The 27,937-nt window shown below is 47.7% G+C and overlaps 1 protein-coding gene across 2 annotated transcripts in view; it reads right to left on the reverse strand.

The window, feature by feature from the left end:
* LYST (lysosomal trafficking regulator) overlaps window positions 1–27,937 on the reverse strand; it is a 3,192,287-nt gene that overhangs the window by 1,118,879 nt on the left and 2,045,471 nt on the right. For both annotated transcript variants that reach the window (XM_078648813.1, XM_078648812.1), the window contains one exon: window positions 18,476–18,537. In XM_078648813.1, coding sequence (XP_078504939.1) covers window positions 18,476–18,537 — 62 coding nt within the window. The remainder of the gene's footprint in view (window positions 1–18,475; window positions 18,538–27,937) is intronic.

Below are 27,937 nucleotides of genomic sequence, written 5' to 3' on the forward strand. Positions count from 1 at the left end.
TCAGATATCAACACACAGACAAAGAAATTGGACAAGTTAGAAAAGGACATCCGCTATTACGACAAAAAGGGAACCTATCCTTATCTTCAAGAAGGCTAATATAAGCAGGACAATCAAGGTCGTTTTTCCAATAGGGGAAGGGGTGGTTATAAAGATGCAGGACGTTTACCACCTTCTCGGGGTCATCAGGATCTAACAGTACCAGAAGCGACAACAAGCAACCAGGGACCAGCTCGGGCTACTGTTACCAAGACGGTTGGTACCAACCACAAGGACCATCTTTTTTAGGAGCGGCCCAATGAAGACCAACCAGGGGCAGGAGATACATTTGGCATCAAGGAACGCTTCAAGGTCAGGAACAGGGCGGCCAGAATTGGGACAGAGAACAAATAAGTGCCCAGAAACAGGTCTGTTTCCAACAAGAGAACGACAGGGAAATTCAAACCGGCCGACTTGTCTACAGATGGTGAGACGTGAGGACAACCCCATAGTTGATATATCCTCAAACACAGTCAAGGTAGAAGAGACGAAGATCCTCAGCAAAGGACTATAATTTGTGCCTACAGCACATCCAAATCAGTTCACGATCAAGGCAGAACTTTATCGCTTTTTCAGGAAGGTTAGATTACACAATTTTTTCAAGCAGTCTCTATCATCTCCCCCAACATCCAATACAGGTCTAAGGATATCATCCACCTTTATGCCACTAGAACACTCTGTGACCAACAAGATCCTTACCTACAAGAATGTGGTCCTACGCGATGTTTTGAGAACGTGCGCAGGCAAGCAGTATATCAATCACAATGTTTTCAAATTGGAAAGTGAAGCGCTTTCCTCAGTGAAGAATAACAAACTGATTGTGATCAAACTCACGGACAAGGGGGGAGCAAGACATCGCAAAGTAAAAGATGAAAGTACTCAACCAATTGGGAGACGGGGTCAGCTATGCAACGCTGCAAACAGACCCTGCCAAGGAACTCGCCAAACTGATTTTGAAAGAAACAAAGGAGGGCCAGGAACAAGGCTTTATCTCCAATCTGGAGTTCAAATTCCTTAACCAAAAAAAACCCCGCTTGTCAACGATTTATACATTACTGAAAATACACAAGAACATGCAGACCACCCGGATGACCCATTGTTTCGAAATGCGGTTCCCTCCTTGAACACCTGTGTGTGTAAGTACAAGGATTTTTTTTTAAAGCCTATAGCAGAGACCACGAGATCTTAGCTCAAGGATACTATGGAAACAATCAATTTGGTGGATCAACAAACGTTTGACCCAACTACACAAATCTTGTCGCCCTTAGACATTGTATTGCTGCACCGAGCATACTCCAAAGACCAGCCCTTGTAGTTATGCAGACAGCTCCTAACAAAAGACCAGCTCCCATGGGGGTGCTCACGGAATTCATTATTAAACTTCTGAAATTGCTATGATGCACAATTTCTTTTATTTTCAAGGAGATTTCTACCTACAAACCAAGGGTGTAGAAACGGTGCCAGCGTTGCTCCAGACTTGGCAATCATTTATATGGACCATTTTGAAAATACTTACGTATTTGATGGAAGCAACCCCTACTGAGAACAGGTGACCCTATGGAGGAGGTATATCTACGATGCTCTGATGATTTGGACTGGTGACCCTACGGAATTGAAGCATTTCCATCTTTGGCTGAACGAAAGGTCGATGACATCAAGTTCACAATTCATTCAGACTCCCGAACTATTGATTTCCTAGACATTACCATCAAGGCCGAGAATGACCAACTGCATACCACCTTATATAGGAAACCAGTGGAACGGAATTCATTACTCCAATATAACTACCACCACCTAAGGGGATTACATGACAACTTACCCTTTGGACAGTTTTTGAGGATTTGTCGAAAATGTTCCAAGAAAGAGGATTACATGCTGCCATCTGAAAATCTGAGTGATCGTCTGATCGAAAGAGGTTACTCCAAAGGATTGGTAAAACGTGCCCGGAAAAGAGCATGGTTCAACCCCAGAGAAATACTACTTATGGCAAAGACACGAGAGAGGGATCTAAACAACAGGATGATATGCGTCACCACATTCTGCACTCAGAGCCACTCAATCAGGAAGATCATTATAAAACACTTGGCTTTGATTTCTAATGACTTGAACTACAAAAAAGGCAAAAGTATATGAGATCATGTGGTACGGTCCCTCCTGGAGTCTCCGCCAGCACCATCCATTCAATCCATGTGGCACCTACCTGAAACGCTTGCCATTACAATTGGGGCCACTGCAAGGTCTGTAAATATATAGCATTCAAACCAAACAAGTGACCTACAAACAACACATGATCGATCTCAAGACTTTTAAGAACTGTAACACCTCGGATGTTATTTATGCTATCATTTGCTCATGTGACAAGATGTATGTGGGTCAGTTTTAACAAAAGGTAAAAGCAAGGGTATTACAACATTGCAGCAGGGTATGGTGCGGTGCAGTTGGAGAACCGCTGGTTGAGCATTGTCAGAATGCCCAACACGAAGCGGAGAGCCTCAAATGGGTTGTTCTGGAGAAGGTGACCTTGTGGGTCGGAGGGGGGGTGAAATTCAATCCATCTTGAACATTCGAGAATGCAAATGGATGCACCTGCTGGACACTATTCATAACGGCTTGAACGAACAAGATGCTAGAAGTGCACAACTATCATGCCTAACAATTGAATAGGAAATATACCCATCACTATTCTGCCATGCAGCTTATTCCAATACAGTATTGTTCAGTACATTGGGCCACCCTAGAATATGTGACCAGTTCGCAATTTCGAGATATGTCAATATTCATGAACCAGAATGATACTTAAATTCACCTTGTACTTTGCAACAGCGTTTGTATTTTTTTAGATGTTTAAATGTTGAGTATTTGTAACTCGCACTTTTTGAGCATCAACATTTGCTCTGCTTTTCAAACTGAGTAGCTACTAGGGCCCGAAGGAGCACAGGAATAGTAGGGCCGCCCACAGATGAGGTGCATGGCCTCATAAAATTCTTTCAGCTGGGTGGGGGTGCTCTGGCTCTCAGAAAGTCCGGGACGCACAGCATCGGCCCAGGCTCCAAGGAACCAGGCCTTCAATGCAGACACTCTCTCGTTACGTCGGTGAATGGACAAAGTTATGTTGAAGACGCTTCAACTTCTTGCTCTTTTTTCTTGTGCCTCGACTTATCAGAGTGTCCTAAGGACTTGGAGTGGGATGATGACTACTTCAGGATCTGCGACCAGTCTTGTGTCAGGAATCAGGCCATTTGTTCAGTGATGTGGAATATAGCCTAATCCCTCAGTGCATATCAAGTACAAAGAGTGACTCTCTTTATTGAGACTCCCTTGTTTGTACTCCTGGGAAACAGTAGTAGCGTTGGCAGACACTCCCTTGAAGCTTATCTCTGCATCATGTGGGAGAGACTGTGCTTGGCTTGCTGTACCTGACTGGTTCCACGCCCCCTTTGTGTATTTAAAAAAAAAAATGTTTTTAGAGAAAACAAACCGCATGTGCATACAAAGCAATACGTACAGCCCATACAAATGTCAGACCTGGACAGTCAGCCTTTGTGTAATTCTTGATCGACTTGTGTTCCAACCTTGTTCTCTCTCGCTCTAGTTTCTGAAAACCCTGCACGCTTGTATTTTTTGGTTTCTGCGTGCTAATTGGAATTCCTGAACCTGCCTATGTTCCTTGCCTTTAGAGGGCTGCATTTGCTCTCACCTTCTCCAAGCAGTCATGAGGCTATTGAGACATTGTTTCCGCAGGAACGTTTACCCTCGTAGTTCCCGGCCATCAGTCAAGGGATGACTGCTACACTGTATCCCGACTGAGGCGAGATACATTCACTCGCAGTTCCCATTCAGCGGACACAGAAAGCTGGATACATTGTATTCACCACCTTAAGCCTCAGACATTCTCAAAGACACTGCTCTGTGTGAGCATTTTTTGTTGTTGCTGCAAGCAGTACTTCATTGTAGGAGAGTAGGGCCTGCTTTCCTATGGTCACCCCAATGTTTGCTTTTTGCTACACTGGTTTTCGACTTAATGTGGCTGTGGGCCTGCTAATCAGACCCACAGCCTGCTGTTCTCTCTCTAAATTCACATACATGTACTTTAGGTACATCACCAATTGGGTATTGGATCACCTTATGAGCCCCTGTGCAGTGTACTATAGGTACCCAGGGCATAGGTGCATCACAGGCCTACCAGGGGCTGCAGCATATCTTTTGCCACCCCTGGCTGGCTATCCAAACAGACACAACTGGCTGATCACTCAGCTGGGGCAAGGTCGTGTAATCGCCCCTTGCTTAGATATAGCATACCTATATCTAAACCTATATCTGGACACATATGCACCTATAAGTCACTCCTATGGCAGGCCTTAACAATCCTGGAGGCAGAGTGCTTGGTTTTATGTGAGATGGTGCTCTAGCATGAGCTGAGCCTGTGCATTATAATCCTCGCGGTTATTGCTAACTTTGGTTTAGCTTTATCAAAACATGTCGTGTAAGGGGTCATACACTTTGGAATACTACCCCCTCGCCAGTTCTGGCGACGGGGGTAGCATTCCAACCTTCTAGAGGGAGAAGACATGTTACTTTACTTAAACGCGGTTAAATCTAACCAGAGCCTCAGCATCACAAAATGGATGCTGCTGCCACAGACATGGGCTGGCCTCCTGCTGCTGACCGAAACTCCGGCAGGGGAGGCCTGGACAAAAGGTTTCCTGTCACAGGGAGGTGTTACACCACCCCAGACAGGAGATAGTGGATTGAGGCAGGCAGGGCGAGTGAAACTAGACACTGCCTGGGGGGCACAAGGCTCCACATGCGTAGCCCAGTTCAAACCGGTGCTGGGGCACTCCAGCCCCAGCTCTGGCGCGAAACTGGACAAGGGGAAAGGGGTGTAACCACCCCCTTCCTGGGTCCCACCAATAGGAGGGACCTAGCAGGTTATCCAGCCCCTTGATTTGGAATAAAGGTAGGAGCTGTGCCCATAGACTTTAGATAATCCTGACTGAAACTTTGATACAGAACTCTGGACCCTTCGACATCCCACTCGACGTGGAAGGCTGAAGAATCTCCCTTGTGGGCAAGGAGTGACCACCCTGTGCAAACAGGCACCATCCAGCGCCCAACGGTTTGCTTTGTTGCAGCCCCAGCCGGAGCTCGAGCGACAGAGATCGACAAGAACCGGATTCCCAGACATCCAACAGCCCGATCCACAGCCACAGCAAAGCTGAGACCCGTGGAGGCGACGTGAGACGTGGGACCGGCCATCTTGAAAAGACTGCGAAGTGCTGACCGTGCAGCTCCTGAAGCATCCTCGAAGCTGTACATTGGGGTTTGAGAAGCCCCAGCACCGAGCAGCTCGTGCACCGAAGATCACCCCTCCACACTCACCGAGTGCTGCGTGGGGCCCTTTTGCATTTTCCTGCTCGACGCATCTGTCCGGTCACTTGCCCGTTGGCTAGTGGCCTCTACGACGACGATTCTTTGAAACTAATCTGCTAGTCTGGTTGCTCCAGACTGGCCCTCGCTCCCCTGAAAAGGAGCCACCTCTCTGACCTTGCTGGTCCGAGTAAGAAGTGATCTGCAGTTCCTGCGTGGGTTGCATTTGCCAAGGCCTGTTGACTCCGATCCGAAAGCTGACACGGCCGACAGCGAGAGCCTTCGTGGGACAGCTCGTGATCCACTTCTGGTCATCCTCGATGCCCCAGAGTCCACCTGGCAGCGGAGACAAGCTTCTCGACAACCACCTGATTGCGCAAGACATTGCCTGGTTCCTTCCTGGTTCCATCCTGGTCACTGGCTAGTGACCCAGACTCTGTCCCCTCTGCTTTCAGGTACTCTACATCTTCGATCCACCCTTGGATCCAACCGGACTCTTCTCTCCTGGCCGCCTGCAGCATCTTCATCTCCAGGCTTCATAGATCTCCACGACGAAACCCAACACACTTTGGCACCTATGCACCCGCTTCCTGTGGGTGAGGTAACGGTACAACACCGGAGCTCCTGTAGTGGTTTACACCTCTAGTGTCCTAGTTTTAAGTGGCTAAGTTCTAGTCCAGTCGGAAGACTTCCAAAGCAGTAACTTTATAACTTTTACGCACCATTGACTTTGCATTGGTGAATGCGTGTGCTTTTAGCGCTGCACCCGAATCCCGCGTGCTACTCCCGTCCTAACTACAGTTAGTCCAGTGTAGTCCCAGCGATTCCCAAGGCCCTAGGCCTTACCATTGTTCGTAAAGCGGTTCTTATACCACTTATTTAATATATGGTTTGAGTGGCCACCGGGCCTATACATAATTGTGTAACTTTTGTATGTTTAACTGTGCTTTTGTTTAAACGCTTGTGCCTCTGCACTCATAAAGAGTACAGAGGATTATTCTAGTAATAAATACATATATTTTTAGACTATATAACTTGTGTGGTGTCCTTTCATTTGATATTACAGGATTGCATATGGTAAAACAGCTGGCTTCACATGCCCTCTTGAGTTAAGCCTAAGACTGCTTAGTCCATGCTACCACTAGGATAGCTTGTCTATAAGGTTGCCTGTACAACCACCACTATAAGGGATTGTTTGGACTGATACAAGGCGCTCACTAGAATAGTGATCATCATACATCGGCCAACTTCTCACAACGCGTATGTCCGGTCACTTGCCCGTTGGCTAGTGGCCTCTACGACGACGATTCTTTGAAACTACTCTGGCCCTCGCTCCCCTGAAAAGGAGCAACCTCTCTGACCTTGCTGGTCCGAGTAAGAAGAGATCTTCAATTCCTGCGTGGGTGCATTTGCCAAGGCCTGTTGACTCCGATCCGGAAGCCGACATCGTCGACAGCGAGAGCCTTCGTGGGACAGCTCGAGATCCACTCCTGGTCATCCTCGATGCCCCAGAGTCCACTTGGCAGCGGAGACAAGCTTCTCGACAACCACCTGATTGCGCCTGACATCGCCTGGTTCCTTCCTGGTTCAATCCTGGTCACTGGCTAGTGACCCAGACTCTGTCTCCTCTGCTTTCAGGTACTCTACATCTTTGATCCACCCTTGGATACAACCGGACTCTTCTCTCCTGGCCGCCTGCAGCAGCTTCATCTCCAGGCTCCATAGATCTCCACGACGAAACCCGACACACTTTGGCACCTATGCACCCTCTTCCTGTGGGTGAGGTAACGATACAACACCGGTGATCCTGTAGTGGTTTACACCTCTAGTGTCCTAGTTTTAAGTGGCTAAGTTCTAGTCCAGTCGGAAGACTTCCAAAGCAGTAACTTTATAACTTTTTCGCACCATTGACTTTGCATTGGTGCATGCGTGTGCTTTTAGCGCTGCACCCGAATCCCGCGGGCTACTCCCGTCCTAACTACAGTTACCCAGCGATTCCCAAGGCCCTAGGCCTTACCATTGTTCGTAAAGTGATTCTTATACCACTTATTTAGTATATGGTTTAAGTGGCCACCGGGGCTATCCATAATAGTGCAACTTTTGTATGTTTAACTGTGCTTTTGTTTAAACGCTTGTGCCCTGCACTAATAAAGAGTACAGAGGATTATTCTAGTAATAAATACATATATTTTTATAATATATAACTTGTGTGGTGTCCTTTTATTTGATAATACAGGATTGCATATGGTAAAACAGCTGGCTTCACATGCCCTCTTGAGTTAAGCCTAGGACTGCTTAGGTCCATGCTACCCCTAGGATAGTTTGTCTATAAGGTTGACTAACAACCACCACCATAAGGGTTGTTTGGACTGATACAAGGTGCTCACTAGAATAGTGAACCTCATACATCAGGCCAACTTCTCACACCCTCCATCTATCTATCTATCGCCCTCACTCTATCTATCTATCTATCGCCCTCACTCTATCGCCCTCACTCTATCTAACACCCTCACTCTATCTATCTATCTATCACCCTCACTCTATCTATCTATCTATCGCCCTCACTCTATCTATCTATCTATCTATCGCCCTCACTCTATCTATCTATCGCCCTCACTCTATCGCCCTCACTCTATCACCCTCACTCTATCTATCACCCTCACTCTATCTATCTATCTATCACCCTCACTCTATCTATCTATCTATCACCCTCACTCTATCTATCTATCACCCTCACTCTATCTATCGCCCTCACTCTATCTATCTATCGCCCTCACTCTATCTATCTATCGCCCTCACTCTATCTATCTATCGCCCTCACTCTATCTATCTGTCGCCCTCTATCTATCTGTCGCCCTCACTCTATCTATCTGTCGCCCTCACTCTATCTATCTGCCGCCCTCACTCTATCTGTCGCCCTCACTCTATCTATCACCCTCACTCTATCTATCTATCACCCTCACTCTATCTATCTATCTATCACCCTCACTCTATCTATCTATCTATCTATCACCCTCACTCTATCTATCTATCTATCACCCTCACTCTATCTATCTATCTATCACCCTCACTCTATCTATCTATCTATCTATCAACCTCACTCTATCTATCTATCTATCGCCCTCACTCTATCTATCGCCCTCACTCTAGCTATCGCCCTCACTCTATCTGTCTGTCTATCTATCGCCCTCACTCTATCTGTCTGTCTATCTATCGCCCTCACACTATCTGTCTATCTATCTATCGCCCTCACTCTATCTGTCTATCTATCGCCCTCACTCTATCTATCGCCCTCACTCTATCTATCGCCCTCACTCTATCTATCGCCCTCACTCTATCTATCGCCCTCACTCTATCTATCGCCCTCACTCTATCTATCTATCGCCCTCACTCTATCTATCTATCGCCCTCACTCTATCTATCGCCCTCACTCTATCTATCTATCGCCCTCACTCTATCGGTCGCCCTCACTCTATCTGTTGCCCTCACTCTATCTGTTGCCCTCACTCTATCTGTTGCCCTCACTCTGTCGCCCTCACTCTATCTATCACCCTCACTCTATCTATCTATCTATCGCCCTCACTCTATCTATCTATCTATCTATCACCCTCACTCTATCTATCTATCTATCTATCACCCTCACTCTATCTATCTATCTATCAATCTATCGCCCTCACTCTATCTATCGCCCTCACTCTAGCTATCGCCCTCACTCTATCTATCGCCCTCACTCTATCTATCGCCCTCACTCTATCTATCGCCCTCACTCTATCTATCGCCCTCACTCTATCTATCGCCCTCACTCTATCTATCGCCCTCACTCTATCTATCGCCCTCACTCTATCTATCGCCCTCACTCTATCTATCGCCCTCACTCTATCTATCGCCCTCACTCTATCTATCGCCCTCACTCTATCTATCGCCCTCACTCTATCTATCGCCCTCACTCTATCTATCGCCCTCACTCTATCTATCGCCCTCACTCTATCTATCGCCCTCACTCTATCTATCGCCCTCACTCTATCTATCGCCCTCACTCTATCTATCGCCCTCACTCTATCTATCGCCCTCACTCTATCTATCTATCGCCCTCACTCTATCTATCTATCGCCCTCACTCTATCTATCTATCGCCCTCACTCTATCTATCTATCGCCCTCACTCTATCTATCGGTCGCCCTCACTCTATCGGTCGCCCTCACTCTATCTGTTGCCCTCACTCTGTCGCCCTCACTCTATCTATCGCCCTCACTCTATCTATCTATCTATCGCCCTCACTCGATCTATCGCCCTCACTCGATCTATCGCCCTCACTCGATCTATCGCCCTCACTCGATCTATCGCCCTCACTCGATCTATCGCCCTCACTCGATCTATCGCCCTCACTCTATCTATCTATCTATCTATCACCCTCACTCTATCTAGCTATCTGTCTATCTATCGCCCTCACTCTATCTGTCCATCTATCGCCCTTACTCTATCGCACTCACTCTATCTGTCTATCTATCTATCGCCCTCCCTCTATCTGTCTATCGCCTTCACTCTATCACCCTCCCTCTATCACCCTCCCTCTATCTATCGCCCTCCCTCTATCTATCGCCCTCCCTCTATCTATCTATCGCCCTCCCTCTATCTATCTATCGCCCTCCCTCTATATATCTATCGCCCTCCCTCTATCTATCTATCGCCCTCCCTCTATCTATCTATCGCCCTCCCTCTATCTATCTATCGCCCTTACTCTATCGCCCTCACTCTATCTGTCCATCTGTCGCCCTCACTCTATCTATCTGTCGCCCTCACTCTATCTATCTGTCGCCCTCACTCTATCTATCTGTCGCCCTCACTCTATCTGTCTGTCGCCCTCACTCTATCTGTCTGTCGCCCTCACTCTATCTGTCTGTCGCCCTCACTCTATATATCTATCGCCCTCCCTCTATCTATCTATCGCCCTCCCTCTATCTATCTATCGCCCTCCCTCTATCTATCTATCGCCCTCCCTCTATCTATCTATCGCCCTCCCTCTATCTATCTATCGCCCTCACTCTATCTATCTATCGCCCTCCCTCTATCTATCGCCCTCACTCTATCTATCTATCGCCCTCACTCTATCTATCTATCGCCCTCACTCTATCTATCTGTCGCCCTCACTCTATCTGTCGCCCTCACTCTATCTGTCGCCCTCACTCTATCTGTCGCCCTCACTCTATCTGTCGCCCTCACTCTATCTGTCGCCCTCACTCTATCTGTCGCCCTCACTCTATCTGTCGCCCTCACTCTATCTATCTATCGCCCTCACTCTATCTATCTATCGCCCTCACTCTATCTATCTATCGCCCTCACTCGATCTATCGCCCTCACTCGATCTATCCCCCTCACTCGATCTATCCCCCTCACTCGATCTATCGCCCTCACTCGATCTATCGCCCTCACTCGATCTATCCCCCTCACTCGATCTATCTATCTATCTATCACCCTCACTCTATCTAGCTAGCTATCTATCTATCTATCACCCTCACTCTATCTAGCTATCTGTCCATCTATCGCCCTTACTCTATCGCCCTCACTCTATCTGTCCATCTGTCGCCCTCACTCTATCTATCTGTCGCCCTCACTCTATCTATCTGTCGCCCTCACTCTATCTGTCGCCCTCACTCTATCTGTCGCCCTCACTCTATCTGTCGCCCTCACTCTATCTGTCGCCCTCACTCTATCTGTCGCCCTCACTCTATCTGTCGCCCTCACTCTATCTGTCGCCCTCACTCTATCTGTCGCCCTCACTCTATCTGTCGCCCTCACTCTATCTGTCGCCCTCACTCTATCTATCGCCCTCACTCTATCTATCTATCGCCCTCACTCTATCTATCTATCGCCCTCACTCTATCTATCGCCCTCACTCTATCTATCGCCCTCACTCTATCTCTCTATCGCCCTCACTCTATCTATCTATCGCCCTCACTCTATCTATCTATCGCCCTCACTCTATCTATCGCCCTCACTCTATCTATCGCCCTCACTCTATCTATCTATCGCCCTCACTCTATCTATCTATCGCCCTCACTCTATCTATCTGTCGCCCTCACTCTATCTATCTGTCGCCCTCACTCTATCTGTCGCCCTCACTCTATCGGTCGCCCTCACTCTATCGGTCGCCCTCACTCTATCGGTCGCCCTCACTCTATCGGTCGCCCTCACTCTATCGGTCGCCCTCACTCTATCGGTCGCCCTCACTCTATCTGTTGCCCTCACTCTATCTGTTGCCCTCACTCTATCTGTTGCCCTCACTCTATCTGTTGCCCTCACTCTATCTGTTGCCCTCACTCTATCTGTTGCCCTCACTCTGTCGCCCTCACTCTATCTATCACCCTCACTCTATCTATCTATCTATAGCCCTCACTCGATCTATCGCCCTCACTCGATCTATCGCCCTCACTCGATCTATCGCCCTCACTCGATCTATCGCCCTCACTCGATCTATCGCCCTCACTCGATCTATCGCCCTCACTCGATCTATCCCCCTCACTCGATCTATCGCCCTCACTCGATCTATCGCCCTCACTCGATCTATCGCCCTCACTCGATCTATCCCCCTCACTCGATCTATCTATCTATCTATCACCCTCACTCTATCTAGCTATCTATCTATCACCCTCACTCTATCTAGCTATCTGTCTATCTATCGCCCTCACTCTATCTGTCCATCTATCGCCCTTACTCTATCGCCCTCACTCTATCTGTCCATCTATCGCCCTTACTCTATCTATCTATCGCCCTCACTCTATCTGTCGCCCTCACTCGATCTATCGCCCTCACTCGATCTATCGCCCTCACTCGATCTATCGCCCTCACTCGATCTATCGCCCTCACTCGATCTATCGCCCTCACTCGATCTATCGCCCTCACTCGATCTATCGCCCTCACTCGATCTATCGCCCTCACTCGATCTATCGCCCTCACTCGAACTATCGCCCTCACTCGATCTATCGCCCTCACTCGATCTATCGCCCTCACTCGATCTATCGCCCTCACTCGATCTATCGCCCTCACTCGATCTATCCCCCTCACTCGATCTATCCCCCTCACTCGATCTATCCCCCTCACTCGATCTATCTATCTATCTATCACCCTCACTCTATCTAGCTATCTATCTATCTATCACCCTCACTCTATCTAGCTATCTGTCCATCTATCGCCCTTACTCTATCGCCCTCACTCTATCTGTCCATCTGTCGCCCTCACTCTATCTATCTGTCGCCCTCACTCTATCTATCTGTCGCCCTCACTCTATCTGTCTGTCGCCCTCACTCTATCTGTCTGTCGCCCTCACTCTATCTGTCTGTCGCCCTCACTCTATCTGTCTGTCGCCCTCACTCTATCTGTCTGTCGCCCTCACTCTATCTGTCTGTCGCCCTCACTCTATCTGTCGCCCTCACTCTATCTGTCGCCCTCACTCTATCTGTCGCCCTCACTCTATCTGTCGCCCTCACTCTATCTGTCGCCCTCACTCTATCTGTCGCCCTCACTCTATCTGTCGCCCTCACTCTATCTGTCGCCCTCACTCTATCTGTCGCCCTCACTCTATCTGTCGCCCTCACTCTATCTGTCGCCCTCACTCTATCTGTCGCCCTCACTCGATCTATCGCCCTCACTCGATCTATCGCCCTCACTCGATCTATCCCCCTCACTCGATCTATCTATCTATCTATCACCCTCACTCTATCTAGCTATCTATCTATCTATCACCCTCACTCTATCTAGCTATCTGTCCATCTATCACCCTCACTCTATCTAGCTATCTGTCCATCTATCGCCCTTACTCTATCGCCCTCACTCTATCTGTCCATCTGTCGCCCTCACTCTATCTATCTGTCGCCCTCACTCTATCTATCTGTCGCCCTCACTCTATCTGTCGCCCTCACTCTATCTGTCGCCCTCACTCTATCTGTCGCCCTCACTCTATCTGTCGCCCTCACTCTATCTGTCGCCCTCACTCTATCTGTCGCCCTCACTCTATCTGTCGCCCTCACTCTATCTGTCGCCCTCACTCTATCTGTCGCCCTCACTCTATCTGTCGCCCTCACTCTATCTGTCGCCCTCACTCTATCTATCGCCCTCACTCTATCTATCTATCGCCCTCACTCTATCTATCTATCGCCCTCACTCTATCTATCTATCGCCCTCACTCTATCTATCTATCGCCCTCACTCTATCTATCGCCCTCACTCTATCTATCGCCCTCACTCTATCTATCTATCGCCCTCACTCTATCTATCTATCGCCCTCACTCTATCTATCTATCGCCCTCACTCTATCTATCGCCCTCACTCTATCTATCTATCGCCCTCACTCTATCTATCTATCGCCCTCACTCTATCTATCTATCACCCTCACTCTATCTAGCTATCTGTCCATCTATCGCCCTTACTCTATCGCCCTCACTCTATCTGTCCATCTGTCGCCCTCACTCTATCTATCTGTCGCCCTCACTCTATCTATCTGTCGCCCTCACTCTATCTATCTGTCGCCCTCACTCTATCTATCGCCCTCACTCTATCTATCTATCGCCCTCACTCTATCTATCTGTCGCCCTCACTCTATCTATCTGTCGCCCTCACTCTATCTATCTATCGCCCTCACTCTATCTATCTATCGCCCTCACTCTATCTATCTATCGCCCTCACTCTATCTATCGCCCTCACTCTATCTATCTATCGCCCTCACTCTATCTATCTATCGCCCTCACTCTATCTATCTATCGCCCTCACTCTATCTATCTATCGCCCTCACTCTATCTATCTATCGCCCTCACTCTATCTATCTATCGCCCTCACTCTATCTATCGCCCTCACTCTATCTATCTATCGCCCTCACTCTATCTATCTATCACCCTCACTCTATCTAGCTATCTGTCCATCTATCGCCCTTACTCTATCGCCCTCACTCTATCTGTCCATCTGTCGCCCTCACTCTATCTATCTGTCGCCCTCACTCTATCTATCTGTCGCCCTCACTCTATCTATCTGTCGCCCTCACTCTATCTATCTGTCGCCCTCACTCTATCTGTCTGTCGCCCTCACTCTATCTGTCTGTCGCCCTCACTCTATCTGTCTGTCGCCCTCACTCTATCTGTCTGTCGCCCTCACTCTATCTGTCGCCCTCACTCTATCTGTCGCCCTCACTCTATCTGTCGCCCTCACTCTATCTGTCGCCCTCACTCTATCTGTCGCCCTCACTCTATCTGTCGCCCTCACTCTATCTGTCGCCCTCACTCTATCTGTCGCCCTCACTCTATCTGTCGCCCTCACTCTATCTGTCGCCCTCACTCTATCTGTCGCCCTCACTCTATCTGTCGCCCTCACTCTATCTGTCGCCCTCACTCTATCTGTCGCCCTCACTCTATCTGTCGCCCTCACTCTATCTGTTGCCCTCACTCTATCTATCTATCGCCCTCACTCTATCTATCTATCGCCCTCACTCTATCTATCTATCGCCCTCACTCTATCTATCTATCGCCCTCACTCTATCTATCGCCCTCACTCTATCTATCGCCCTCACTCTATCTATCGCCCTCACTCTATCTATCGCCCTCACTCTATCTATCTATCGCCCTCACTCTATCTATCTATCGCCCTCACTCTATCTATCTATCGCCCTCACTCTATCTATCTATCGCCCTCACTCTATCTATCGCCCTCACTCTATCTATCGCCCTCACTCTATCTATCTGTCGCCCTCACTCTATCTATCTGTCGCCCTCACTCTATCTATCTGTCGCCCTCACTCTATCTATCTGTCGCCCTCACTCTATCTGTCGCCCTCACTCTATCTGTCGCCCTCACTCTATCTGTCGCCCTCACTCTATCTGTCGCCCTCACTCTATCTGTCGCCCTCACTCTATCGGTCGCCCTCACTCTATCGGTCGCCCTCACTCTATCGGTCGCCCTCACTCTATCGGTCGCCCTCACTCTATCGGTCGCCCTCACTCTATCGGTCGCCCTCACTCTATCGGTCGCCCTCAGTCTATCGGTCGCCCTCACTCTATCGGTCGCCCTCACTCTATCGGTCGCCCTCACTCTATCGGTCGCCCTCACTCTATCGGTCGCCCTCACTCTATCGGTCGCCCTCACTCTATCGGTCGCCCTCACTCTATCGGTCGCCCTCACTCTATCGGTCGCCCTCACTCTATCGGTCGCCCTCACTCTATCGGTCGCCCTCACTCTATCTGTTGCCCTCACTCTATCTGTTGCCCTCACTCTATCTGTTGCCCTCACTCTATCTATCTATCTATCGCCCTCACTCTATCTATCGCCCTCACTCTATCGCCCTCACTCGATCTATCGCCCTCACTCGATCTATCGCCCTCGCTCGATCTATCGCCCTCGCTCGATCTATCGCCCTCACTCGATCTATCGCCCTCACTCGATCTATCGCCCTCACTCGATCTATCGCCCTCACTCGATCTGTCGCCCTCACTCGATCTATCGCCCTCACTCGATCTATCACCCTCACTCTATCACCCTCACTCTATCACCCTCACTCTATCTATCTATCTATCACCCTCACTCTATCTAGCTATTTGTCTATCTATCGCCATCACTCTATCTGTCCATCTATCGCCCTCCCTCTTCTATCGCACTCACTCTATCTATCGCCCTCCCTCTATCGCCCTCCCTCTATCTATCGCCATCCCTCTATCTATCGCCCTCCCTCTATCTATCGCCCTCCCTCTATCTATCGTCCTCCCTCTATCTATCGTCCTCCCTCTATCTATCGTCCTCCCTCTATCTATCGTCCTCCCTCTATCTATCGTCCTCCCTCTATCTATTGTCCTCCCTCTATCTATTGTCCTCCCTCTATCTATCCATCGCCCTCACTCTATCTATCTATCGCACTCACTCTATCTATCGCATCACCACAGCATCACTCAGCACCACCACAGAATCACTCAGGGGCACCACAACATCACTCAGGGGCACCACAACATCACTCAGGGGCACCACAATATCACTATGCGCTACCACAGCATCACTGAATGCCAAAGCATTACTCGTCGCCACCACAAAATCACTCAACACCACCACAGCATCAATCTGTGCAACCATTCAACAACAACAGGTTCAAATATGTTCTCTCAATGTTTCAAGCTTTATTACAAATGTCACAAAAAGATGTTAATATTTCACTTCTGTTCTTGGATTTTCGTCACAATAAAATACACTGAACATAATCTTCACAAAAGTTATTTACAAAAGTTAAAGCTATTGCCATTATAAATTACAAAACCTTTTATTTAAGTATTAATTATTTAAAAAAATTAAAAGCCATTGTTATTTGTATTATCAATACATCTAAGTCACGTAAATACAACACATCTTGCATTACAAATGGCATTGTAAATGACAAAGCTATTAATTTCGCTATTTTCAAAACCAACACATAAATAAAATATTTGTCATTTACAATACCAATAGCTCAAACTTTCCTAATGCGAGACCTATTGCATTGCAAATGCTTGTTTTTAAGGGTGTATCACAAACTTTTATTTAATTCACTCGCTCCTGCATTATTAGTTTTGTGAGCAGCCCATGTTGGAGCTTTGATCTTCCCTTCCTGCTACGAGTTTACTGTGCCTGCTTTGTCTTTTGGATATGCTGCTTCCTTTGAGTGCTTAAAACTCCACTTTCCCATTACTTTTACATACCATTTTTGGGAAGAACAGCTCAAATATAGGTAAAGAATTATTTACCAGCTGTTGGACGTAGAGTGCTGTAAACTCTACACCATAACTACATTGGCTCTGGGAAAAATTATTTGGTAAGTGGAATTATCTTTGTACTGGGCATGCACTAAGGCTGAATGTGTTAGTCTCTACTGGATTGATTAGTATGGGACGGATTGTAATCGATGTTCCCAATTCAGTTGACGCTGTCCTAGCATTATCTCTTGGAGTGGACAGTGGCTATTCTCTTCTCCTTATCTCTCCTTGAGAAGTGTTCTTAATTGAGAACAGGTCATATCTCGTTGGGGAGCTTTTCTGGGGGATTGTGGGGAATTCTCTTCCTCCTGTCAAACCCAACTTGTTTAGGGTTAGTGGGATCTTGTGCGTTACACCCCAGGACCTTCCTTTCGACTGGGACCTTGATTTGCACTGATTCAAATGATGGGCCACCATGAGCTTTAGGGACCGCTCCTGCAAAGCTTAAAGAATCATTGCGCTGCAATCTGAACATGACTTTGTGTCGTGGTTGCACTTCAAACACCAAAGGTGAACAAGGGGCGGGACCGTCACCAACGGCCGATGACAGTCTCTGCAGGGCTTGAATACCGTCTTTCTAGATGACATACTCCTAACACACCAGGAGGAAAACCTCAAACACTCTTGACAAAAAGTCAAAAACAGCCAGTCTAATAGTGACTGAGTAGTAGCTCTTCTCCAGGTCAGTGCTGGCTGGCGTGGAAAGGAAAGCACGGATGCCAGCGCACCTTGGTGGTGCCAATATAGGCACCGCAAAGCCACGTCCGGCTTGAACGATGAAGCATACGGAGCCGATCTACACCACCTACTGGAATATAGGGGTACTGCCCACGAAAAATATTCCTGATACACTTACAGTCTGACGCCTGGGAACATTTTAAGATCAAAAATCTGCAGCACGAAGTCTCTATCAGATGCAGGTGTCGAGACGTGGTGCTGCCATCTCTTATGCTGCAGAGCCCGGTCTTTGGCTCTGCAGCACATGAACAAGGCCTCTGTCAGCCTCCATCCAATCTGTCTCAGATGGCCATATGCCATGTCTGTGGCACTTGGGATGGCCCATGCTTGGGTCGGACGGCTGAAGTCCCAGAGAGTGTCAACCATCTTCGATTGTGGTCAAACTCAGCCCTGACTTATTGATTTTCACATTACTATTCATCTGTACATTTTCTTGCCACAAATATCTTTTTTCTGTGTTGAATCAAAGCCTTATTTCACTTAGTCATTCAGTATTATTTTTGCTAAATCTTTTTTTGGGTGAATGGTTTCATGATTTACAGCTTCCTAAAAAAACAAAATAGGAAAAACTATCACTTACCCAGTAACAGTTCTCCAGATGTTTCCTTTGAGGGAGCCACACAAATGCATCTTCGATTAACTCTGGAAAGATAAAATTAGAAAACTATCAATTATACTATACCATTACTATTAAGATATGCAGCCTTCAAACTACACATTATATCTGCTGGAAAAATTAGGGAGGCAGTGATAGCTATTTGTAAATGATTATGCTTAGAACACCTGTTACTCCTTATGAATTTATGTTGATGGAGCAAGGTTTCATACGTAAAGAAACTTGCTTGGATTCAATCCTCTCGAAATAACATGTAATGAATTAGCCAACCAGTTTTGTAAATACTAAATAATTGCACCACACAATATTTACTTTATGTAGGGGAAGCTTGCATATGTGCTTTACTAATCAGTAACCTGAGTGTCTTAATATGGCTGCCAAAAACACAGGAACTCTTCTGCGCATGCGTCTACTGCATCTACGCATTATGACGTCTTTCACTTTGGTGGGAATTCTTTGCAGCTGCGCATTAGTGCCTAATATGGCCGCTTTAAACCTCACAAGCTAATGCATATGCTTTTGCTTGAACCAAACCTTGTATGTTTTGCTGATCTATTAATGCTATAGTTAAAATAAAATAATGGTATTAGAGTAGGAATAAGTGGTATACAGTGCATTAGTTTATTTACGTTTTCTAACATGTCCTTCTTTGACTTTATTATTAGCTCGTATTTGGGCCTGAAGGGTGGCTTGTATCACCATCTTCAAATCCGAATGCGTGTGTGCTGGAAATACTGCGGGACCTCGAACAATGGCATTGAATTACTGCCAAGTCTCATCTTACCCACTATCCGCCTGAGAATTCTACCTCTTGACCCGAAGAGAGTCTTCGGTGGACAAAAAGCCTGCCCAAGTATCAACGTGCAAGCACAGCTCTCACAATTGAAGCTTTCCTTGTTAATGGCATAAGTCTGTAAAAAAAAAAAAAATGTTCTGGAGGACAGTCAGCGTCTAGGAGGGGGAGGGCGAGTGTGCCGGGGAGCTTCTAACCCTGTGGCGGAGCGCAGACAGTTAACAACAAAGAGGGATGCACAACAATGGAAGTGCAACTGTTCAATGGACCCCAGGAAGGGGTAGATTCCACGTGTTTAGTGGGTCGGCGGGAAGGAGGGACCGACCTGACGGTGGTCCTGGACTCTACTGCCCTAACCCACAAAGTGTGGACTCAGTAGTATCTTGGGGAGGTGGCCTGTGTTCAGGTACCCTGGTGGGCCGGTGCGGTATGCGGTGCCCTGGATGTCAAGTAACGGTTGGCTGTAGCGCGTTGGGACCTGATGGCGCAATGTGCGCAGCACAGTGGAACATTGGTGGCCAAAACGGCCAAGTTTAAATGTATGTCCAAGTTCTAGTGTACGGTCGAATCTAAAAGTTAAAGTGTAATGTTTAAATGTACAGCCAAGCTGTGTACGTTCGAGTTAAACTGTGATATTGTACCTAATTTCCTTACTGCCGTTGACATGTGATGCAACTGAATGTGATGCTGTGAATAATTCTTATATACAAGAAGCAGATCTTTCTGTGGTAATGGTCTGTGGTAAATTGACTAGCGTAATGTGAAAATGACTGCAGAATTAAGTGGGGCTCATAAATGTTGGGTCAGAAGCTTGCAGAGGGCTAAAGTGAGACACACCTATGCGCCGGAGATACCATTAAAGTATTGCTTGGCACTACCACACAGATTGGAGGAAGCTAAAGGCATGGGAGGAGAGGCAGGAGTGCTCACCATGCGTCAGTTAGATGAGGATGGCATGTTACTACCATTTGAAGTATTTAGTGAGAAAAATTTGATCCCAGGGGATGGCTTTCTGCTCCATGCGGCCTTACCTGCAGAAATACATAAACATTGGGGGAGCGTATTAACTGAACCTCCTCTAGCTGAAGGATGTCAATATGTGGTATCGGAGGTGGGGGCAATTAAGGCTGTTCCCTGCTTATATAGGAGGCTGAGCCTGGCGATACTCCCTCCAATAATGAGCAGCAATAGAAATGGGAAGAGGAACTGGAGGACCATATAAGGGAAAAAACATGGGTGGAACTAACAGAGAGGGTCAGCAACGTCACCAGAAATGCTAGATTTCAACTGGTAAACTTGTGTGTATGTCATAGGGCGTACCTTACCCCAGGTCGCATTAATAAGTACTTCAACATGATAACAGCAGCTTGTCCCCGTTGTGGAGAGATAGGTGCAACATTCCTACATATGTTTTGGAGCTGCCCCCGAGATAGAGAATTTCTGGAGGGAGGTGACGGAAACACTAGCAGAAATTACCGAAAAAGAAGTGAACATGACTCCAGGATACTGCTTGCTACACAGATTTTCACATACCTCCAAGAACAAGATTACCAGCAAATTTCAGGACCTGGGATTAATACTAGCGAAGCGGGATATCACAAGTCATTGGAAGGCAAGGGGAAGTCCTAGCATAGGCAGACGGAGGAGAGGGTTCGCGTGTTGGGCAGGCTGCGAGGGAATAACACGGCTAAGAGACGCGAGGCGCAATGGGAGTGAGAAGACGTTAGAAACAGCTAGGGCATGGGAAGCTCTGACGAAACACCTTAAGCAGCTCAATGACATCTCAGAAGAGGGAAACCGGGAAATACCACAGGGAGATGGCTCATAAAAAACATTGGTGTGAATGCACAGGGGAGAGGGAATGGTGCAGAGTACCCAACTAGCGGAAGTACTAAAGTGAAAACAGAGACCACGATGATTAGATGGAAGTCCCTGGAGAATGGCCCTGAGAAAATTGCCTGAGCATAATAATCCAAGACACACGGGGGATGAGGCTAGAGAAAGTAGGGGATGCCATTTGGCCGAGGGGTTAAGTTAACCATTGCACCAATTGTTGGCTTGTGATCCGAAAATAATTAACAATGAAGCTCTTGAGGAAACATTGAACGAATATAGATGTCAATACCGTAGTAACGAGACACATATATATCAAGAGTGTATTCATAATTGCTCACATAGTCATGCAAATGTAAGTAATGTATTATTACATGCCCCCCTTCACGCCACTACAGGAGGCGCATATACGCCACGCTGAACTGCTAGAGGAACTGCGTGTACTGGACTATAGAGAATACACCTGAAGGCAACACGCACAAGCAGAAAGATCGGGGCCTTTGTTGGCCCGCATCATACGTGATACCCCTGCACATTTGCCTATACTAGAGGTTACTGATCGGGAGGTCCACGACCACGACACAAATAGACATTAACACTGCTTTTAGGGACTACTATGCCACATTGTACGGCCCACACCAGCAACTCTCGACAATGGCATTTGAGGAGTTTATGGAGGGACTAGTCCTGCCACAACTTGAGGACCAACAAAGAGAAGACCTGAAGCGCCTTATCACGGCTGCGGAGGTCCGGCAGGCCATACACGCGCTCCCAAGGAATAAAACCCCTGGGACAGAAGGCCTCCCAGCAGAGTTCTACGGGGCCTATGTTGACCTACTTGCCCCGCGCCTACAAGTGGTGCATCAGGAGGCGCTGCGAACTCAGACACTGCCGCAGTCATCCATACAGGCGCTGATAGTCTCCCTCCCAAAACCGGGCAGAGACGGAATGCACTTGGCTAACTACAGGCCTCTATCCTTACTGAACACAGATTATAAAATACTGAGTAAGATCTTGGCAACGAGACTAGCTCAATACATCCCACAATTAATACACCCTGACCAATGCGGGTTCGTGCCTGGCAGAAGTACAGCTATGAACCTGCGGAGGTTAAGCCAACTCATGCTAGACGAGCAGGCAGGCGAGGGAACGGAGGGCTGTATTTCCCTAGACCTGAAGCAGGCTTTCGACCCCCTTAGATGGGATTTTATGTTTGCGACGTTTGAAAAGTTTGGGATACTGCCGAGTATATTGCATGGGTCAAGTTGTTGTATACCCACCCTACCGCCCGAGTACGTACGAACAGGTGCATCTCGGCGAAATTGGACATTGCAAAGGGTACCAGGCAGGGTTGCCTGCTGTCCCTGCTCTTATTTATTCTAGCGCTTGAGCCGCTGCTATGTAAACTTCGGAAATTGGCACACCACAGGGGCATTAACAGAGCCGGAGCAGTTCACGTGGTGTCGGCATATGCAGACAATATCATTCTGTACCTGCGGGATCTGAGGGGTGACCTAGACCCCATCCCCAAACTTTTTGAGGACTTTCGAACATTGTCGGGCCTCACCATTAGCGAGTCTAAGTCCTATGCATATTGCTTCAACGCTACTGGTGCGACCACCCCACTGTCCTTTGCACCACACACTTTCCAGATGGCGGAAACAACCTTCCGTTACCTAGGGATTCAGGTATATAGAGGAGCTGGGGACATGATTGATGGCAACCTGGGAAGGGCAATAGCAGCACTGAAATCGCAGGTACAATTCTGGACCGCACTGCCACTGTCTGTGGCGGGCAGGGTGGCCATCTCCAAGATGGTTGTACTACCCCGCCTGATCTACTACTTCACGAGTTTGCCATTCGTGGTCCCGGCTACAACGTTTAAGATGCTGAATACGATTCTAACGGAACTGGTGTGGGGCTCGGGCGGAGGCATATCGGCCTGTCCAAGCTGCAGCTCACCACCGGAACGGGCGGTAGGGGAGTACCGGACTTCCGGGCATACAACTATGCTTGCCAACTACAGTGGTTGGCCTACTGGCTGGCGGGACGAAATTTGCATGAAATCGACATGTCGGAAACGGACTGGTCAAGGGGGAAAGTCCATACACTGCTCCTACCTCGTTCGGAGGTTCCTGTGGCGACGCCTCCGCTGCTGCGCCTTGCGATAAACTATTGGAGGAAGGCAGTGAAATACACGTCACCTGCGTAGTCATACGCCCCCACAATGCCACTTCTGGGAATCCCGCTGGGGACGGGACTGCTGTCGAACCAAACACTCACAGCGTGGCACGATGCGGGAGTGACGCAAGTCGGGGATCTGTTTGCAGATGGCCGGATGTTGTCCTTTGAGGACTTTCGTGACACGTACCATACCCCAGGAGGAATGTTTCTTCTGCACGCCGGAGTGCGTCGGTATGTGGCGAAGACATGGGCGCCGAATGGAGAAGAACCACTTACAAACCCGCTGTTGACGATGCAATATCTCATAGGAACGGGCAGCCACCTGACTAAATGGCTTACGAACGGTATTAGAACAGGGAGGGCGACATCGTTACAGCCTCTAAGAGCCAAATGGGAGGGAGACATCGGCAGACCGATTAGGGATAAGGAATGGGAAAGAATCCTTAAATTTCCAAAGACAGTGTCAAGAAACCCGAAGTTTAAGTTGATACAACTGATGGTTCTACATAGGGCGTACCTAACACCTCACCGCCTACACGCTATGTTCCCTGACACAACTGATAATTGCCCGCGGTGCGGACGACGCACGGCTACTGTATATGATATGGGACTGCCAGAAATTAGGGTACTACTGGAAAACGATACATGAGGCGCTGCTTAATCTGGCTCCTTCCAAGCCGATTGACACCATAGAATATGCCATATTAGGGCTGGGGCCTGTGGAGCGCAGAAAAAGTGTAGCTACACGATTCACTGACTTGGCCATGGTACTTGCGAAACGCACAATTACAATGCGGTGGAAGTTCGCCCGACCACCAGACCCAGAGGTATGGAGGGCGGAGGTGGTGCGCTGGGGAAAGGCAGAAGGCGTGACGCTGCAACGAAAGAGCGTAGGGGACTCAGGAAAACCCCAATATCCTTAGATTGGTATGCTACACTGGGGGCATTTGAAGCGGAAGGGGACACCGCGTCTGACTCATTATCCACCGCCGGTTAGGACGTGGGTAGTGAGCCTGAAGTATTTGTAGATTAATATATAGTTAGCGCTACCTTACACTCAGATGGGAGAATACATTTCTAGGTGCAACGACTAGAAACCTTACGCAATTATTATGTATGTAGTCCCTGTGTGATCTGTGATGGGTCCAGAATTGGAAATCAGCAGTGATAGGTGGAGCCATGTATCATAAGGTTTTACTGCAATCACCTACGAGTGCCGGGAGAGGGAGGGAAGGGGTGGGGGGGGGTTTAACATGGAATCATTTGGATAAAAACTGGAAATGTCTAATTGTTGAACTTGATACTGCGGACATGTGTACATATCAGACTGTAGAACATATGACTATGATGTGATACCTGCAATTGTACCTAACTATCCTGCTAATAAAAAGATTTTCAAAAAAAATGTATTATTACATGCCTTATAAATGCCCAATAAAGTTTGTTTACGAAAAAAAAGAAGATTCCTTCAGGTGTCCTGGATGTCCACAAGCCTTGTGAAGAACCTGTATAGAGCACAGGCACAGATGACTCGGAACACTGGCAGGGCGACGAGAACAGGAGCAGCGGGAGTCTTCTTAGGTGCAGTCTTGAGGCCCAGGGTGAAGTCCAGAGAGGTCCAGCGTGCTCAGATGGTCGAAGATGTGGTTTCGGATCTGAATCTTGTGACTTGTCCCATGACGAATCTAAGTAACCACCTACAGGTAAGCCCTTAGGTACCCTAAGAAAAGGTTGGGGAGATTCAGGGGTCCCTCCCACAGGAGGGGCTGGACAGTGGGGAGGATAATTCCATGTCCTTTGTCCAGAGTGGGAGCCGACCACTCCCTGAACTGGTTCCAACTGGAGTATGCAAGGAGGGCACCAAATGTGCCCTTCAAAGCAGTCTAGTGGCGCTAGCAAGTGGCCCACCCTGGCCGAATACACTAAGTCCTGTCTGAGAGGTGGCTCAGCAGCAGCAAGGCAGAATCCTGTCTCTGGTCGGCAGCAGTCATAGTTTGCTGTCCGGGTCTAGAAGACTGGTACCGGAAGCACTGAGGGCCTACCGGGGGAGCTTTACAGTGCATGTAATCATAGGGTGTTGGGGTATGATTCCAACTTGTTTGATACCAAACACAACAGGGTTTGTTACATCCAGTTTAGTGTTAGTCATTGCGTAATGAATCATGGCAACTCTAGGTATCATTATAACTGACATACCTACAACCCAAGAGAATTGACTCCACTGATTGTAGGGGTGCCCTGCTCATTCAGGGGCACCCAAGCACTCATACCCGCGGACCCTGCCTTCAGGATTGAAAGGCCTGCCTTAGGGGTGACATAGGTTTTGAGTGCAGTGACCTTAGATATAAGAAAATTATACCACGTTGTCACACCAAATCACGATACTTAAAAAAAAAAAAAAAAAGATACACATACATACAAACAACCCCTGCTCCACATGGAAGAGAGCACGCACACGAGGAAAACTGAGTTTGAGGCATATTTTATTCCATAGGGCCTTCTCCGACACGGCAGACAAGAGACACACATTTCCGCTGACACAGCAGGGCGCACACACACACACACACAACACACAACACACACAATATATCTCTTACCTTGCCACCGGCGCCGGGTCCTGCGTCTTCTCTCCTGCTCCTCTGTGTCCGACTCGAGGTCGGAACAGAAAGAAGGCAGTCAGGTTCCCACCCTTAAGCCAATCAACACTGCATGCAGCGTTGTGATTGGTCTGAGCACCGTGACACAGCGCTCAGCCAGGGTCTGGATCGGTGGGCATGTTTTCCATGCAGGCTTTAATGCAGCCTGCATGGATAACAGGGAAGTGAGCATGACTGTTTTGGGAGGCATGAGAGGGCCAACCAAACAGTCACTGCGCACAGGAGTGTTCTATCACTCCTCCCCTGCAGCTCCGCCCTGTCCCCTCGAGCACTGATGCAGCAGGAGGAAAAAAAATGATAATAACAATCCGTTATTATCATTTCATTTTTTCCCTTTTGTTGCTGCTCCTGACAGTGGGGCAGCATTCCTCCACCTTAGCGGAGGAGCCACCACCGCTCCTGGCTACAAAACGAATTGCATTACATTGCAATTGTCTTAATTGAGTGAGCCAGAAAATTAACAGGGAGGCACAAGCCAAGAATCTGGCATGCCTCTAAGAGTCCCAGCATGAGAAGAGCAACAAAAATATTCAGCATCACAAAAAAATATGATAATGTCTCCTCAAAATTCCAAAAAGTGTTTTTCTTTAATGTGAGGAAGCATTTCACCTTAATACATCAGATTATATTACTTGATATCAATGCAGTTAGTAAAAGTTATAGTTTTAAACACAAACGTAGAAACATTCCTGATGTCACCCTCCCTCCGCCCTGATGACAATGAGGTAAGCAAACAAAAAGGCAAGTCACTTCTGATGTGCACCATATATATTTGCCTAGGTTCTTATTATGGATAGCACTAAATTATCATTTTCAAATAAAAAACAAGAGGCTGGTGCGCAGCCGACACCCGGAATTTACCTATTTGAATGTGTTATCATATGTAATATTAAAGGGGGGGTGTGAGGTAAGCTACTTGCCCAGAATCACACAATTTGGTCAAGAGAAGATGCCGGGATTGATCCCAGGTTTTCTGATTACTAGGCCTGGGCAGTAAATTCCTTTCCACTTGCGGAATTTGCTGGGTTTGGGTAATTTTGCTTGTCATGGAGAATGCAGAATTGCCAAAAATTCAGCGATCAGCGGCTTCATAGAATTTTTTGCTTTTTCGCCCATTCAAAATGCATGTTCGCAAGATATTTCCCCCAAGCCCGACTAGACCTTTCAGTGGCATGCCCACCTCTAGTTTTAGAAAGGACTCTATATGTAGCAGATGCTGTAATTTCGGTAAAACTGAAAATGAAAGGTTGGCAAGCCCAAAAAGAAAAGCAGCTGCTGGATGAAGTGACACTCTTCCCTGATAATGAAAATGCACCTTTAAAAGTGTGCACTTTTCAGAGAATTTGGAAGAAGGCATACAGCTTATTGGAATATCCTTTGTGTAAAGGACTGCCTCTTTACGAGCGTCTCTTTGGCCATCCACCACATGAAAGCAAACTTCTGTCAGATATTTGACTAAAGCACAAGTTACTACTTGTGTAAGAGACATTAGTTAGTGATAGATTCCTATCCAAAAAGTTTTCTGCCTAGCAGTACCCCTGCGCGCCAGTAGGTGGCGCTGTTCAGCTCCGCGCCCTTCACTGGCATCGTAAGCACCGGAATGACGTCACGGAGGCTACTTAGGCGCCACCCATGCATGCTGAAGTCAGTTCTGTACACAACATTCCGCGCCAAAACGCAGAGCCATGCCAGAAACCGACCTTTGGTGCATAAAACTAGGGCCCTAAAAGGGGATGACCTCAAACCTAGTAATCAGTTCGCAGAACGGGGAGGATGGCTGGGGCGGTATGGAATCTATCACTAACTAATGTCTCTTACAGATATATCGTTACACAAGTAGTAACTTGTGCATCTGAAAGAGACACGTTAGTGATAGATTCCTTACCTAAGAATAGATACCCCAGCAATACCAACCCCGGTGGTGGGTCTGCGAACAAGATAGATTACAGCAAAAAGTCA

Source organism: Lissotriton helveticus, chromosome 6, assembly GCF_964261635.1.
Source record: "Lissotriton helveticus chromosome 6, aLisHel1.1, whole genome shotgun sequence".
NCBI classification, from domain to species: Eukaryota; Metazoa; Chordata; class Amphibia; order Caudata; family Salamandridae; genus Lissotriton; species Lissotriton helveticus.